This window comes from Xiphophorus hellerii, chromosome 1 (genome assembly GCF_003331165.1).
Source record: "Xiphophorus hellerii strain 12219 chromosome 1, Xiphophorus_hellerii-4.1, whole genome shotgun sequence".
NCBI lineage: Eukaryota > Metazoa > Chordata > Actinopteri > Cyprinodontiformes > Poeciliidae > Xiphophorus > Xiphophorus hellerii.
In genome coordinates, this window is record NC_045672.1 from 7,805,941 (window position 1) to 7,818,574 (window position 12,634).

General features: G+C 43.9%; 1 protein-coding gene across 1 annotated transcript in view; it reads right to left on the reverse strand.

Moving 5' to 3' along the window:
• Positions 1-11,110, reverse strand: part of epha2b (eph receptor A2 b) — a 30,119-nt gene extending 19,009 nt beyond the window's left edge. The window contains exons 1-3 of the mRNA XM_032570406.1: positions 10,927-11,110; positions 10,266-10,345; positions 8,120-8,768 (exon numbers count right to left, since the gene is read on the reverse strand). Of these exons, the coding sequence (XP_032426297.1) occupies positions 8,120-8,768; positions 10,266-10,345; positions 10,927-11,011 (814 nt within the window). The 5' untranslated portion in view covers positions 11,012-11,110. The remainder of the gene's footprint in view (positions 1-8,119; positions 8,769-10,265; positions 10,346-10,926) is intronic.
• Between the last annotated feature and the right edge of the window lie 1,524 nt (positions 11,111-12,634).

Genomic DNA, 12,634 nt, shown 5'->3' on the forward strand with positions numbered 1-12,634 from the left:
ATGCTGAGTTGTTCACAAAATTATACACTTTTTACATTTGCACTTATTTTACTGTTTCTGTGTGTTTCTATAGGTTTGGGTTTTTATCTATTTTGTGATTCTATTTACTCTAAGCTGTCGATTATTATCTGGCTGCTTCATTCAGAATGTGATTTGAGACCACAGGTTTCTAAAGGTGAACATTTCTCACCTAAATCTGCCATCAGATCAGATTTAATCTAATCAAAAAGAAAATCAAATTCATCTATTTGGAGGATACACTCACCATGGTGTTTGCACTTTCCCAAGCCCCCAAATGTACAGTTTTCTGTTATCAACACTAGATAATCACAGACTCCATTGACTTTTTCTTTTTTTTGATTGCTGTTTCTAATAACTGGCACTGTACTCCCCAGTAAAAATGTGGCCTAACAAGATACAGCATGTCATCACTTGAAAGAACCACCCCTCCTCCCCCACCCAACTGAACCCCCATTAGTCTAACCAACTCCCGCAAGATCAGCTCGCTAGTCATAAGTTTACTTGGCACAACATCTGAGAAATGCGATCTTTCAAAGTAATCTCAGTGGTGTTTCAGAGGCAAAGTAGTAGAAAATAAAATAAAAACCTGTCTATCTAAACTGTGTTGCAGAGTTGTCCAATAAGGCAGTGACTCTGCTTTTCTGTGACCAGCTGCAGAGGCTGAGAATCAAGGGAAGATTGGTGGAGCAGAAAATTTTGAGCGTGGGAGGGATTATCCGGGTGGAGTGAGATGATTCTCAGTCTGTGAAATCCACCTTAAGCCCGCTAAATCGAATCACTGCAATCTCCAGGAGTGCTGCTGTGTCTCTTTGCATGCATAACATCAGATAAACAAAAAATTGCGCAAGGCGTTTCTTCAGTCGTCATGAACTCACTGGCTTCGGTTGCAGGCCTTAATTTAAAACTCTGTCCTTGACATGAAAGACTTTTGTAGGCGGTCCAATTTCTCGCATCGATTGTCAAGTTCATCAAGAAGAAAAAAAACACAAACAAATGGCTAGAGTTTCATTTGTACCTCCAACTAAATGTTTACGCCTTAGCCACCATGTGAAAGCAGCCGGCTACTGTTCCCCGATTGGCAGCATTGTTCAGATTTTGCCCCTATTTATTTTTACGAGTCACTTAGTGAGACTTGTTTTTATCAGACAGAAATACTATGAGCGTACACAGTCTAAATAGTCCCATCAGGGCTATGTGAAACGGGATGTTTAAAGTCTTCTGGTGTCATATTCATGACCTGCATGTTGGCCAAAAACAACAGCCTCCGTGTGATTCCATGAGCAATGTGAACACGAAACAAGAAGGAGAAAAAAAAGGAAACGCTTTATGTTTGCATCTTGTTGTACTTGGGGGGCTGGTGGCACAACAGTGTGTGTCTCTGGAGAAAACTGCATATGGCGCTGCGAAAATAATCCTGGGAATAATGTGCCGAGATAAGAAATTACAAAATAAATACAAGATGAGAGGCGGAAAATTAAGGCTAAAATAGTCAAAAAGAGTCCTCTGAGACAGAGAGGATGTGGGGTGAGGGGGAGAGGATGGCAGGAGAGACTACACAAAGGCAAAAAAGAAAAAGCCAGCAGAACCTGTACTTACTCCACTGAAAAAGACCAAACACACCCAAGTCAATTACTACCCATACAAATCACTCGCCACAGCGTGTAGCTATGCTAGCTTAGTCACCAACTGTTTCTTACATCAGCCGAGGACGAGTTTGGCGACACGGACACGGAGGGAAGGAGTGGGAGAGGAGAAAATTGCTTACTGGAAGCTGCTTGGCGAGCTCCGGCCTTACTGGAATCCAGAGGGACGGTCGGTCCACCGACCAGGCCCTTTTCTCCTGAGCGCCAGAGCAGGCGCTCCACGCTCCCAAACCGTGTCTTCGTTTATACACAGAGCCTTGTGCAACCATGGCGTTGGATTACGGCCTGCTTGCCGAGGCTTCAGGGGGAGCTGGCGAGGTGTGGGCCCGGGACAGTTAAACAGAAATAAAGCCGAGGATCAGCTGGTGCAGATCCAGATGAGGGGTGACACGCAGTCATTACATTGTGCCAGGGTGGATTAAGGGGAAGGAAGGGAACGGAGTGAGTCACAAGTGGAAATTATTTAAAGTTAAACACCACTTAGGCTCACTGTTTATTTTCTCTCCGTGAAAATAGATTCTTGTTTGTGCAACAGATTTTAAAGTAGATGGAAAATTCACATTAGGGACTGAAATATGTCCCGGCAAGACAGATGAGGAAAGAACATTTAAATCATGTCAATAAAGTGTTTATTAACTGGCCCGAACTCATACCACTTACACGTTTTACGAGCTCCAGTGTTTGTTTTTTTTTGGGTGGGGGATTTTAGGGGACCAACACAAAGCATTTAATTGTAACGTAGATTTCAAAGGATATATGGTTTAGATTTTTTTTTAAATTGAAGAAGACTGGAAGACTGAAAAAAAAGTGTGGCTTGCAATTCTATCGTGTTATGAAGCTGTGCTAAAACACACTGTTGCAGATTTGACCGTATATCCTCCTGGACGTTGAGTCTCTCCCATAGACTCAAGTCTTTTGCAGCCCTTAACACTCTCTGTTCCAGTTTAGTTCCATCCATGTCTCCATCTGCTCTGACAAGCTTCCCTGTTCCTGCTAAAAAAAAAAGCACCCACATAGCATGATGGAGCCACCGCCATGCTTCAGCGTGGAAATGACGTGCCCCTGGTCCGAGTTTTACACCCAGCCCGAAAACTAAAACTTCAGTCTCTCCTGACTAAACCGTGTTCCATTAGTTTGCCGTGTACATGCACAACGGTCTTCCTGCAACTCTTTCACAAGGGTAATAAAAGACAAATTTGTGGAGTGCATGACGAAGAGATGCTCTGCCACCTGAGCTTTGGAGCCTTTCAGTTCCTCCACGGTTACCACAAGCCTCAGCTTCTCAGATTAATGCTCCACTTGCATGATCTGTTGGTTTAGACAGCCACGTCTTGCTAAGTGTGCGGTTGCACCATACAGATACAGAGGTTGGCATAGTGGGGGGTTTTTTTAAGCAAACACAGTTTGCTTAAAAAAACTAAACTTTCTCCCTGGCATGTCTGCTGCTTTGTTCCTTGGTCTTCGCGTTGCTGTTTGTTCACAGATTTTTTCTTACACTTGAGGCCTTCACAGAACAGCTGGATTTACTGTCATTAACACATAGGTGAGCTCTAATTACCACTTATTTACCTCCGGCAGGCTGTTAACTGCATTACGCTTTATTGATGGGGCTGGACACATATGCACACCAACAATATTCTATTTCTTAATAACTCACTGCTTTGTTTTGGTTTGGCACATTCTCCGACCTGCCACGCCAGAGCCACCAGTCGACAAATTTCGAATGTGATGCAATGTGGTGTGACAAAACGTGAGAGATAATTTTGCAAGACGCTGTAATTACAGCCTGTTTAAGTTCCTCCATCAATCACGTGAGTATCACCGTTGTGCATAAGAATTTATAAGAAAACACCATCTGTAATATCATAGAGATCAAAAGGTCCAGTTTGTGCCCTGCTACATTCACTTGTTTGTGATTTACAACCTGAAAAGTTTTTACACGTCTTCGCAGCGCAGAAACGGTTTTATTTTTTTTGAATTTTCGCCCAATGACAACTGTGTGTGTGTGTGTGCGTGTGGGGGTGTGTGTGTATGTATGAACACCAGGGAAGACAGTTTCAAACAACAATCTACACTTAGGCAAAAATGTTTAAGGGGGGCGGGAGGGAAGAAAGAAATAAGACCCTAGAAAGAAGCTCTGAGAGACAAGTGATCCTTCCGCCAGAACTACTGCTGCACCGAGAGGCAAAGAGGAGACGGAGACAGAAACCAGATGAAGTCACAGATCTTTACTTTAACAGGTCCCACGGGGAAGACGAGTTATAAAACTGAGTGAAAACATGGCCGAACATGGAAAATTTCAACCTAAATATGGAGACGAGAAAAAAAAACACCACAGTGGAAGTTTTTGTGGTTGTTTTACCCCAGAGCAGCCATCCGTTCAGGAAAGAAGCGGGGGGGGGGGGATGATTAACTACGTGTCTGTAGGATATTCCTCTTTAAGCCTTCGGAACCATTCATCCTGGGTCGGCACTGCAGCTCTGTGATTCATTTCCATCTAAATCCACGCATGTCCTCATGCATCTCGGACCTGTCACCGGGGATCTTCCTGGTGTGTGTGTTTTTTTTTTTTGTGGGGGTGGGTGGGATTCTGTTTGTTTAGTTGTTTTAATGTGAGGGCTTGACCCGGACCTGTTCTCCCTCACCTCCCCACCACCCCAGCCCCCTCTCCTCCCATCACCGCCAGCGTTCACTGGGAATTCCACAGGTCTGGAGTAATGTTGGGAGGCTCCGTCTCAGCAAACTGATCAGGAATGTACCAGTAAAGTGGGGGAGAGGAGGTGGAATCTGTCGGCCTCGCGGGGAAACACAGCACTTCATTGTTCTCCTACCTTTGCATTCCACTCCTCACCTCTCTCCGCTTAAGAAAAACCAAAAAAATCATCACACCCCTCCTCTAAACACAAGCCCCCGCTTTTTTTCTCCCTCTCATTCCTTCCTGCCGTCCTCCCTAATCATCTCACCTGGCTTTTCTTCCGCAGCTACCAAAAAAAAAGGAAGAAAAAAATGACCCAATGGCAGAAAACCTCAGCTTTCCTATCCAGCTTGAATCTAAGTAGGAGAGCGGACATGTCAGCAGGGACGTTTTTACACCCGCTGTCAAAACGTGCATGTGTGCATTTATTTTCTAAGACTATGATTAAAAGATGTTTCTGTTTTCAAGTCGTGCAAGAGTGTGTGGCGAAAACAGAACAGACTGAAGGAGGAACATGGCATGGGGTTGACGGCATGGCTTTGTGTGCTTTGTCGCGGAGCAGATCTCAACAGGCCCTCACACGCCGCTCTCTCTCTCACACACACACACGCACACACACCAAAAGCTGCAGCGCCGGTGTGTTTGAGAAAACAAAGGGGGAGCGACGGTGGGTTGAGGGATAAAAAGATAGTTGCAGCCGGCAGCACAGGGGCTCAGATTGGGTCTGCATGTCATGAGCAGTCAGTGAGGCTCGGCAGCGTCACCCCGCCTCCTCCCTCTTTTTCCTCCCATCCGCCTTGAAGATGCTAATCCATCACCGCACAGTAGCCCCCACTCCTCTGCTTCCTTGATCAGCCGTATTCCCTCGCTACAATAAAGGTCTCCTTTACAGACAGTAAAGCGCAACTGTGACAACAGAACAAAGTCAAAGGCCTGAGTTATGGTTGCTCTGCCAAAGCCAGCACATGTCGAGATAAGAGAGCAGAAGATACCGAGAGAACAGGAAATCACCTGATGCAATAAGCTCTAAATTATGCACCGAGAGATGTCAAAGAGCAAGACACTCATTTACCAGGGTTCGGGATATGTAACAGATAAGCCGAGCAAGACGTTGCTGAGTAAAGTAAAACTCTACGGACCCTTTTGTGTTCACATACAATATTGAGTTTTGTTTGTGTCATATAATGCGAAAGCAAATTGAATTATTTTCGTTAAAAACAGAGATGCACCAATTGTGGTTTTCCGACTCTTCGGCGATTACCGAGCCTGACCTGCCGATTCCGATTTGGGCCAGTACCAATTTTTTTTTTTTCTTTGTCTGAAATGTTGCTAAATATAGAAATAAAGTCGTCGAGTTGGTAACAGTGGTGTGACTGTTGCTAGCTGCAAACGTGCAGACATGACCTCATGAGCCGTTCTCTCATTCATACCTCTCTCATGGGAGAGCAGAAGAGGACAATTGTTGATTTTCAGACCTTTGCCAAGGTAGATAAGATCGGTTGATAAGATGCAGGTATCGGCCAATCACTGAAAATCTGTGCCAATTAAAATCGGTGCACCCCTAGTTAAAAGCACAAGCTCTAAGACATTTCCCTAAACAAACTAATGTTTAGGAATAAATTGTATATAGGAATTACACTGAAAAAAAAAGTGCTTAAATGCAGATAGAACAAATAATGCCAAATACAGTAAAGTCCAAAATTAATAGTTCCAGTGGAAAGCTGGTCAGCAATTATAAAAACGGTTTAACTCTAAAACTATTTTCTAGTGTTTATTGTGGGGATGATACATTTTAGAATTTTTTTTATTTTTTTATTAAAATTTCTATGAAAAAAAATTGTTTTCTTTACATTTTCCACACAAAACAAACTTCTTGGTTGAATGGAAATTAGTTTACATCCAAATCTGTCAGAAATAAGAACATTTATTGCCTTAGCTGTCGGTCAAAACAATAAGACAGAACAAAAATGTTTTCTAATAATATTATCGCAACAATAATTAACCGTAATTTCCTTTTCCTGTCCCGTCCAACTTTATGTCATTTCAACCTAGAGAGACACACACAGACAAAACGCTGCAATTAGAAGTTTTTATTTGACAAGAATGAATTAAGGTTTTTGACACTCGAATGGGAGGAAGGAAGCTTGAAGGAGCCGGAAGAACAAGGGATAGAGACGGGGCGGAGGTGGGTTGAAGCTCGGCTGGTGAGCAGATGGAGCCGTTAAAAATGGAGGCCGCCTCAATGACTGGGCACGAGGAGGAACGATCTGACGCTAACAGGCTGCGGCCGAAGCGCACGGCTCAGCAATTGGCCAAAATTTAGGTCCAGGCTTCATTTTCCAGCATGCTGTCCAGCGTCCGTTGTAACACCAAAGGCCAACATTTACAATTTGCTTCTGCAAACTGTTAAAAGAGAACAGCTAATTGGAGCCAAAGCCGAAAGGTAAATGCACATTTCCTACTCGTATCAGTTTCGGGTCAGGGATTACGCCAGGACATGTTGAAGAAGGGCTTGGCATTCTTCCCACTGATGGGGGAGCTGGTGTTAGCCGAGGGCAGAATTCCACTGAGATATGATAATAGCACCCGTGATAAATATTTGTCATACAGGTATGTTTTATAACCCCAGGTAATTAAAGCAAAGATAGATTGAGCTTTAAAAAAAAAAAAAAAAACGCAGTAAAATGGAAGCGCATCAAATTTGCCAGGACAAGATTGCGTACAGTACAGATCAAAGTTCTGAGTCATTCTTCCTCTAGTGAAATATCTCCTACAAAGGAGCCATGCTGTCTTGTAATCTTTTCTGATGATCTTGATGAATAGCTGCTGAAGCTTTTCTTAAGTATTTCAGAGTTGTACTTTGTACTTGGATTTTTTTTCTTAAGTCATTTCAAGTCCAAAGCCAGACAGTTTCTTTTGCAACTTGGCTGTGATGTATGAATTGTTTCACCATAAGAAGCTCCTAAGCTTAAAAAAAGCAGATGGTTTAGCAGAGAAATCAGGTATTTAAATAAGCAACTTTATTACAAACCTTCTAAATACCGGATGTCCGTGGACTTGTCTTAATTTTAGGCTGGCGACTCGTTGTCTTTATTGAACCCAGAGAAGTACATGGACATTGGACATTTTGAGTTGTTCCATCCAAATTCGGCCTTAAAGAACTGAAAGTCAGGCTTTGTTAACCTTTCTGATCAACCCCACTACCCTGTATGCACCTTTATAAACTTTTTAACCACACATTCACTATGTATATGTGGAAGGAAAAGTTATATTTTCTATGTCTACAAAAGTTTATCCTGAAGACACAGTTTGTTTCTGTTTTGTTTTTTTGTTCAGTTCAATTTGACAAGAATTATCAAAGATAGTACAGTGTTACAGATGTTGGTTTAGTGTCAAGAATCCTTTTTCTCAAAAAGCTACTAACAGAAAACTAAAGCATGAGGTATATTTAGGTTTTAACTGGTTTCTGTCTGTTTTTAAGACACTTTCAGATTGTAGTAGAAATATTTTTCAGACATGGCACTCCTTTTATCCTCCACTGTCGGCTGCACAAGGATGTTTGGACAGGTCTGGACCAGAGATAGCAAAAAAAAAAGAAAAAAGAAAGCCCTAAGGAAAACTTCTAAATACTTTAAAAAAGTCTTTGGAACTATTGAACCAAAAGATCATCAGTTGTCTGTGTCTAAGGAAACAAAAGGTAACAAAACTGGAGGTGATTTAAAATGCTTCCACATAAGACGCTTCAAGGCCATTCTCTTACCTTGACAGGTGTCTTCAACCTCTTCGAATCCAGCATCGCACTGGCACTGTCCGACTGGAACCACCCACTCTCCGTCCGCAGTGCAGTAGATGCGAGGTAAATCCTCGCTGTAAGCATTGTCCACGCACTTCCCAGTGACCTTCTTGAGCTGCTGGTTGAGACCTCCAGCTACCGTCTCGGGGAACGAAGCGAGGCTCTTTGTTGTGGCTGGGCAAGCCTTGTAGTACACCCTGACAGAGAGGAGAGCGATGCAGGCTCCGATGTCTTGGAAGGCCAAGTAGAAACCCTTCTGGGACAAGCTTTGCACAACTTTCGTTTCCGTGTTGATGCGCATGTCATTTTTCTTTGTTATCTCATCTGGAGCGACGGTGGCAACCTTCTTGAACTGGCTTTTACGGAAGGTCGTGCCCACGTCTGCATCCGCATCGCTCGAATAGAGGTTGAAGGTCTCCTTGCAGGTCAACGAGGCTCCGTCAAATGAGTTGCAGTCGCGCACAATGAATTGAAGCTCCACAAAGACCTGAGAGACGGAGGGACGCCTCTGGATGAAGGTGGTGCGCAGCCAGTTGTCCTGCTCGCGCTCCTCGACGTTGCATATGGAGTAGGTATAAAACTGAGAGCCATTCAGTGTTTTCTGGGTGACCTCCCACTGAAAAAGAACCACGAAAACCGAAGGAGGTTAGAGGTAGTAAGGCTGGATTGCTTCTAACCATGTGGGGCTGAACCAAAACTAAGGGGATAGCTAAATAAAGGAGCGACCATTTAACCATGAGGGTTCGGCCACTGTAATCTGAAGCAGGAAACAAAAACAGAGTGTGTGCAGAGAACTCCCTTGCTCTTCACGAGGGTAAATACAGACCTTTACATCAATACAGCATTTCTTTTTAGACATGGACATCCATTCTCTAAATCTCCAAAGCCTAAAACCATCGCGAAAACAAAGGACTTTGGTTGACAATGCATTTCTGACATTGCGTAGAGACAAAATTATTTCCCATTCAGTCTCTCTCACACTTGCTGGCAGCCTTCCCAGGCAGCATTGCTGCATGAAAACTGGATGTTGCCACAAATATGTTTGAGAAAAAGTGACAGCAACTTCTAACCTTGGCTCATGAGAAACAAACGGCCCCCACGGAGGCAGAAGCTGCGGTTGGCTCTCTGCATGCAGCCACTGTGCCATTAATTAAAGGAATGTGCTTTGCTGGCGAAGTGTGTGGGTCTGCATATAAACTTGATGAACAACAGCAGAATGTACACCTCTGCTAACAACCTGGTGGAACATTTCCCCCCCCCGTCCCCCCTCCATCCTTTTATTACAACCGGCCCGTAAGACTAACTCGAAATAATCCAGCAAACATCTGAAACGTATTAGTGAGGGGAAAAAAGTGAAACTAATGTGTCAGAGGGACCATTCGAGCTGCTGCACATCTCTGAGAAAGTCGAGTGAACCACTGAGCGGCGTGCCTGCACATGCTCTTGAGTCATCAGCACATGAAATGAGGCTATTTACAGTGAATCTGCATGTGCCTGACAGGTCAATTACTCCGCAACCACATGATGGAAGAAGGCAACACATGTCTCTGCTCCGCTCATGGTAAAAGAGACAACCGCAGCATTAGAGATTCATCCCTAAATGTAGACATTTTCCCCTGCTGTAAGGAAAAAGGTAGCCCTGGCTTGACTCGCTCCGTCTGAGGCCCCTCCTCTCGGCAAAGAGGTACCACATGCTGCAAACTTTAAAACTTAATTGCTCTCTAACATACAATTCTGGAGCTGGAGCCTCGAAACCACAAGAAGCCACAAGTATTCCCAGTTCAGAGGGAGCAGCTATTCTATCCGCCTATATGTGATTTGGAGCAGCCCAGACTTGCTCTGGAGGCAGCTCCTGATAGGGTACCTTGACTGCCTCGTCTATCCCAGCTCAAGAAGGCTTAAACTGGCCGATTTTATAGAAAACCCACATGTGTACACGCACACACATATGTACATATACAGGGAGCAATTTTAAGAGAATTACGTAAAATGTTCTCCGTACAGCTGAGTGAGTCCCTTCCTGCAAGTTTTCTCCACGTGGATCTGTCCTCGGGCAAATTCCTACAACTGGAAACGTGGGAGCTGGAGGAGAAGCAAAGAGCACCATACTCACCCCAGACCTGTCTCCCTGGTTTGGGGACCAAGTCAGCCAGCCCAGCTCTCCTCCGGCTGCCTTCATATCCAAAAGCACCTCTGTGGAGACACAACATCAAGATCAATTATCAAAAACAAAAACACTTGCAAAACTTACAACAGTATTTTTTATTTTTTTGCTTGAGTCTGCTTGAAATCTGTGTTCTGTGTTGTTGACTAACTTTGACCCCCGTTACAAAAAGGTGCGGGAAGATGACAGATAAAGCAACATCTGATACATTCAAAAGGGATGCCTTTGGGTGAATTAGGCAAGATCAACAAAACATCAAACTTAGCCAACTCCGCAGTGGAAACTCCCCACCTGCTGCTGTTACAAAGTTATAGGAGCGCACAAGCAGAGTCGCAATTCACTTAGGAATAATAGGTTGCAGACTGATAAGCTACAAGTTGAACCAAGCAACACTTATGAGGTTGTTGTTTTTTTGTTGTTGTTGCTTTTTTCGAAGTTCAAATCAAGAGTTTCTGCAACTTTCAAGCAGTTGCAAAAGTAAAGGAAAAATGTTTCCTGCTCTTTTTAAAGTTCTTGCAAGGAGACTCCCCGCATGGCACGCGTGTTTTTCCCTCAGCGCCACAAAGCTGTTATTTTTGAAAGCGTAGCTGTTTTTTAAGCGGACTCTTACCTTCTTTAGCCTGGAAGGTAACCAATATCCCGTTCATGAGTACATATGAGAGCAGCAAATGTCTGACTCTACCGAGGAAATCCATTTGGAAAAAAAAAACTTTTCTTTCCCCTCTCTGCTCTGCTCCCGTCGCTTGGCTGGGACTCAGCTTGCTCTGAGGGCTGCCGCTGCGCTCTGCGGCTCATTCACAAACGGCCTCTGCGCGCGTCGCCGACTCCGCCCGCTGGAATGTAGCTGTGTGTGCGCGCGCGTGCACGTGCAACTTTCAGTTGTGGTGTGTACGTACGTGCGCGCCGGTGTGAGCGGGTGTGTTAAAGGTGTGGTGGTGGCGATGAGGAGTTTTTTTTTTTTTTTTTTTATCTGGTGGTTGGAAGGCGGAACGCGTCGCCTGAGAAACTTTTGAAGGACTGTGGAACATTTCACATTATTTCTCACCTGCACATGTTGACAGAAGAAGCAAAGATGCGCAGTGAACCGACGGTAAGCGAAGAGGCACACAGCGTCTTGCAAAACTACGATCAGCCCTCGAACACTTTCACATGCCACGGCTTCAATCAGTTCTAGGAACTACAGTATGTGATACACGAGCACAACGTAAGAAAATCTGAATAGTGTGGCGTGAATATGTATTCAAAACCTCTGAGTTGATAGGTGTCAACACATGTTACGTTATATGTTAGAACCACGTTTTACTGCAGTGCAATATCAACTAAATTTGCACATTTGAAAACTTCGCAAATGTTTCGTGAATTTTTTTTTTTTTGCAAAAGTGTTAAAGCTCAGTCAGGTTGGATGTGATCGGCTCTGGATGTTATGTTTAAGATATTTAGGGTTCTGGACCTGCTGGGAGGAGCCTCTGCCCCAAGTCTCAACTCAGGTCTTCTTCCAGGATTCTCTTGTATTTTGCTCCATCCATTATCTTCCCATCAACTCTGACCAGACGTCAAGTGTGCATCACCATGTGTTCAGCCTGATATCCAGTTTAAGTTTCTGTTTACTCATGGTGTATTGTATACAACCCAAAAAGTCAATCTGTGCTCTCAATTGATCAGCACACTTTCTTCCGCGTTTGTTGTTTCCTCTCCATGATTGTGTGACTGGTTTTAAAGGGGTGTATTAGGCATTTTCTGCCCTTTTTGACACTCCCCTTTCAGCACACAATCACTACAATGCTTTTCCAATTAAGCTGTTTACAACTGTTTTTAAGAGCGTCGTGGTTTGCACGAGAAGCTCAGCAGATGCACGGTTCCACCAGATGTTTGCTAATTGTTTCTGCCGCTAGTCTGGTGGAGCTGAATGTGGAAGGTGCAGCGGAGGGGTGCACTGAGGACAGGATAATGTTCATAATGCTCAATAACGCTCGCCAACAAACCTGTTAGAAAACAGCTGGATTTAAACCGAAATTAAATTAGACCCGAGTGGCTGATTCCACTTTAGAATATCAGAGTGAAAGAGGCTGGATTCAAATCACGCCTTAGATTTTTATTCCTAAAATTTTGGAAACATGCTGGAACAAGCCGACATAGATTCAAGCTCACGAGGCTTATCGTTTTAAGTCAAGGTGCGTTATTGTAAACAGACATGAGACATTTCTAGATATTCTAAATCCTTCGGTAAGCCTGCAGATCTCAATGAACCAGTTGGACAATGAGCTGCTCTATCTCAGAGAATTTCCCTAAACGTTTGCCACTCACAAACTTTAGAGGAT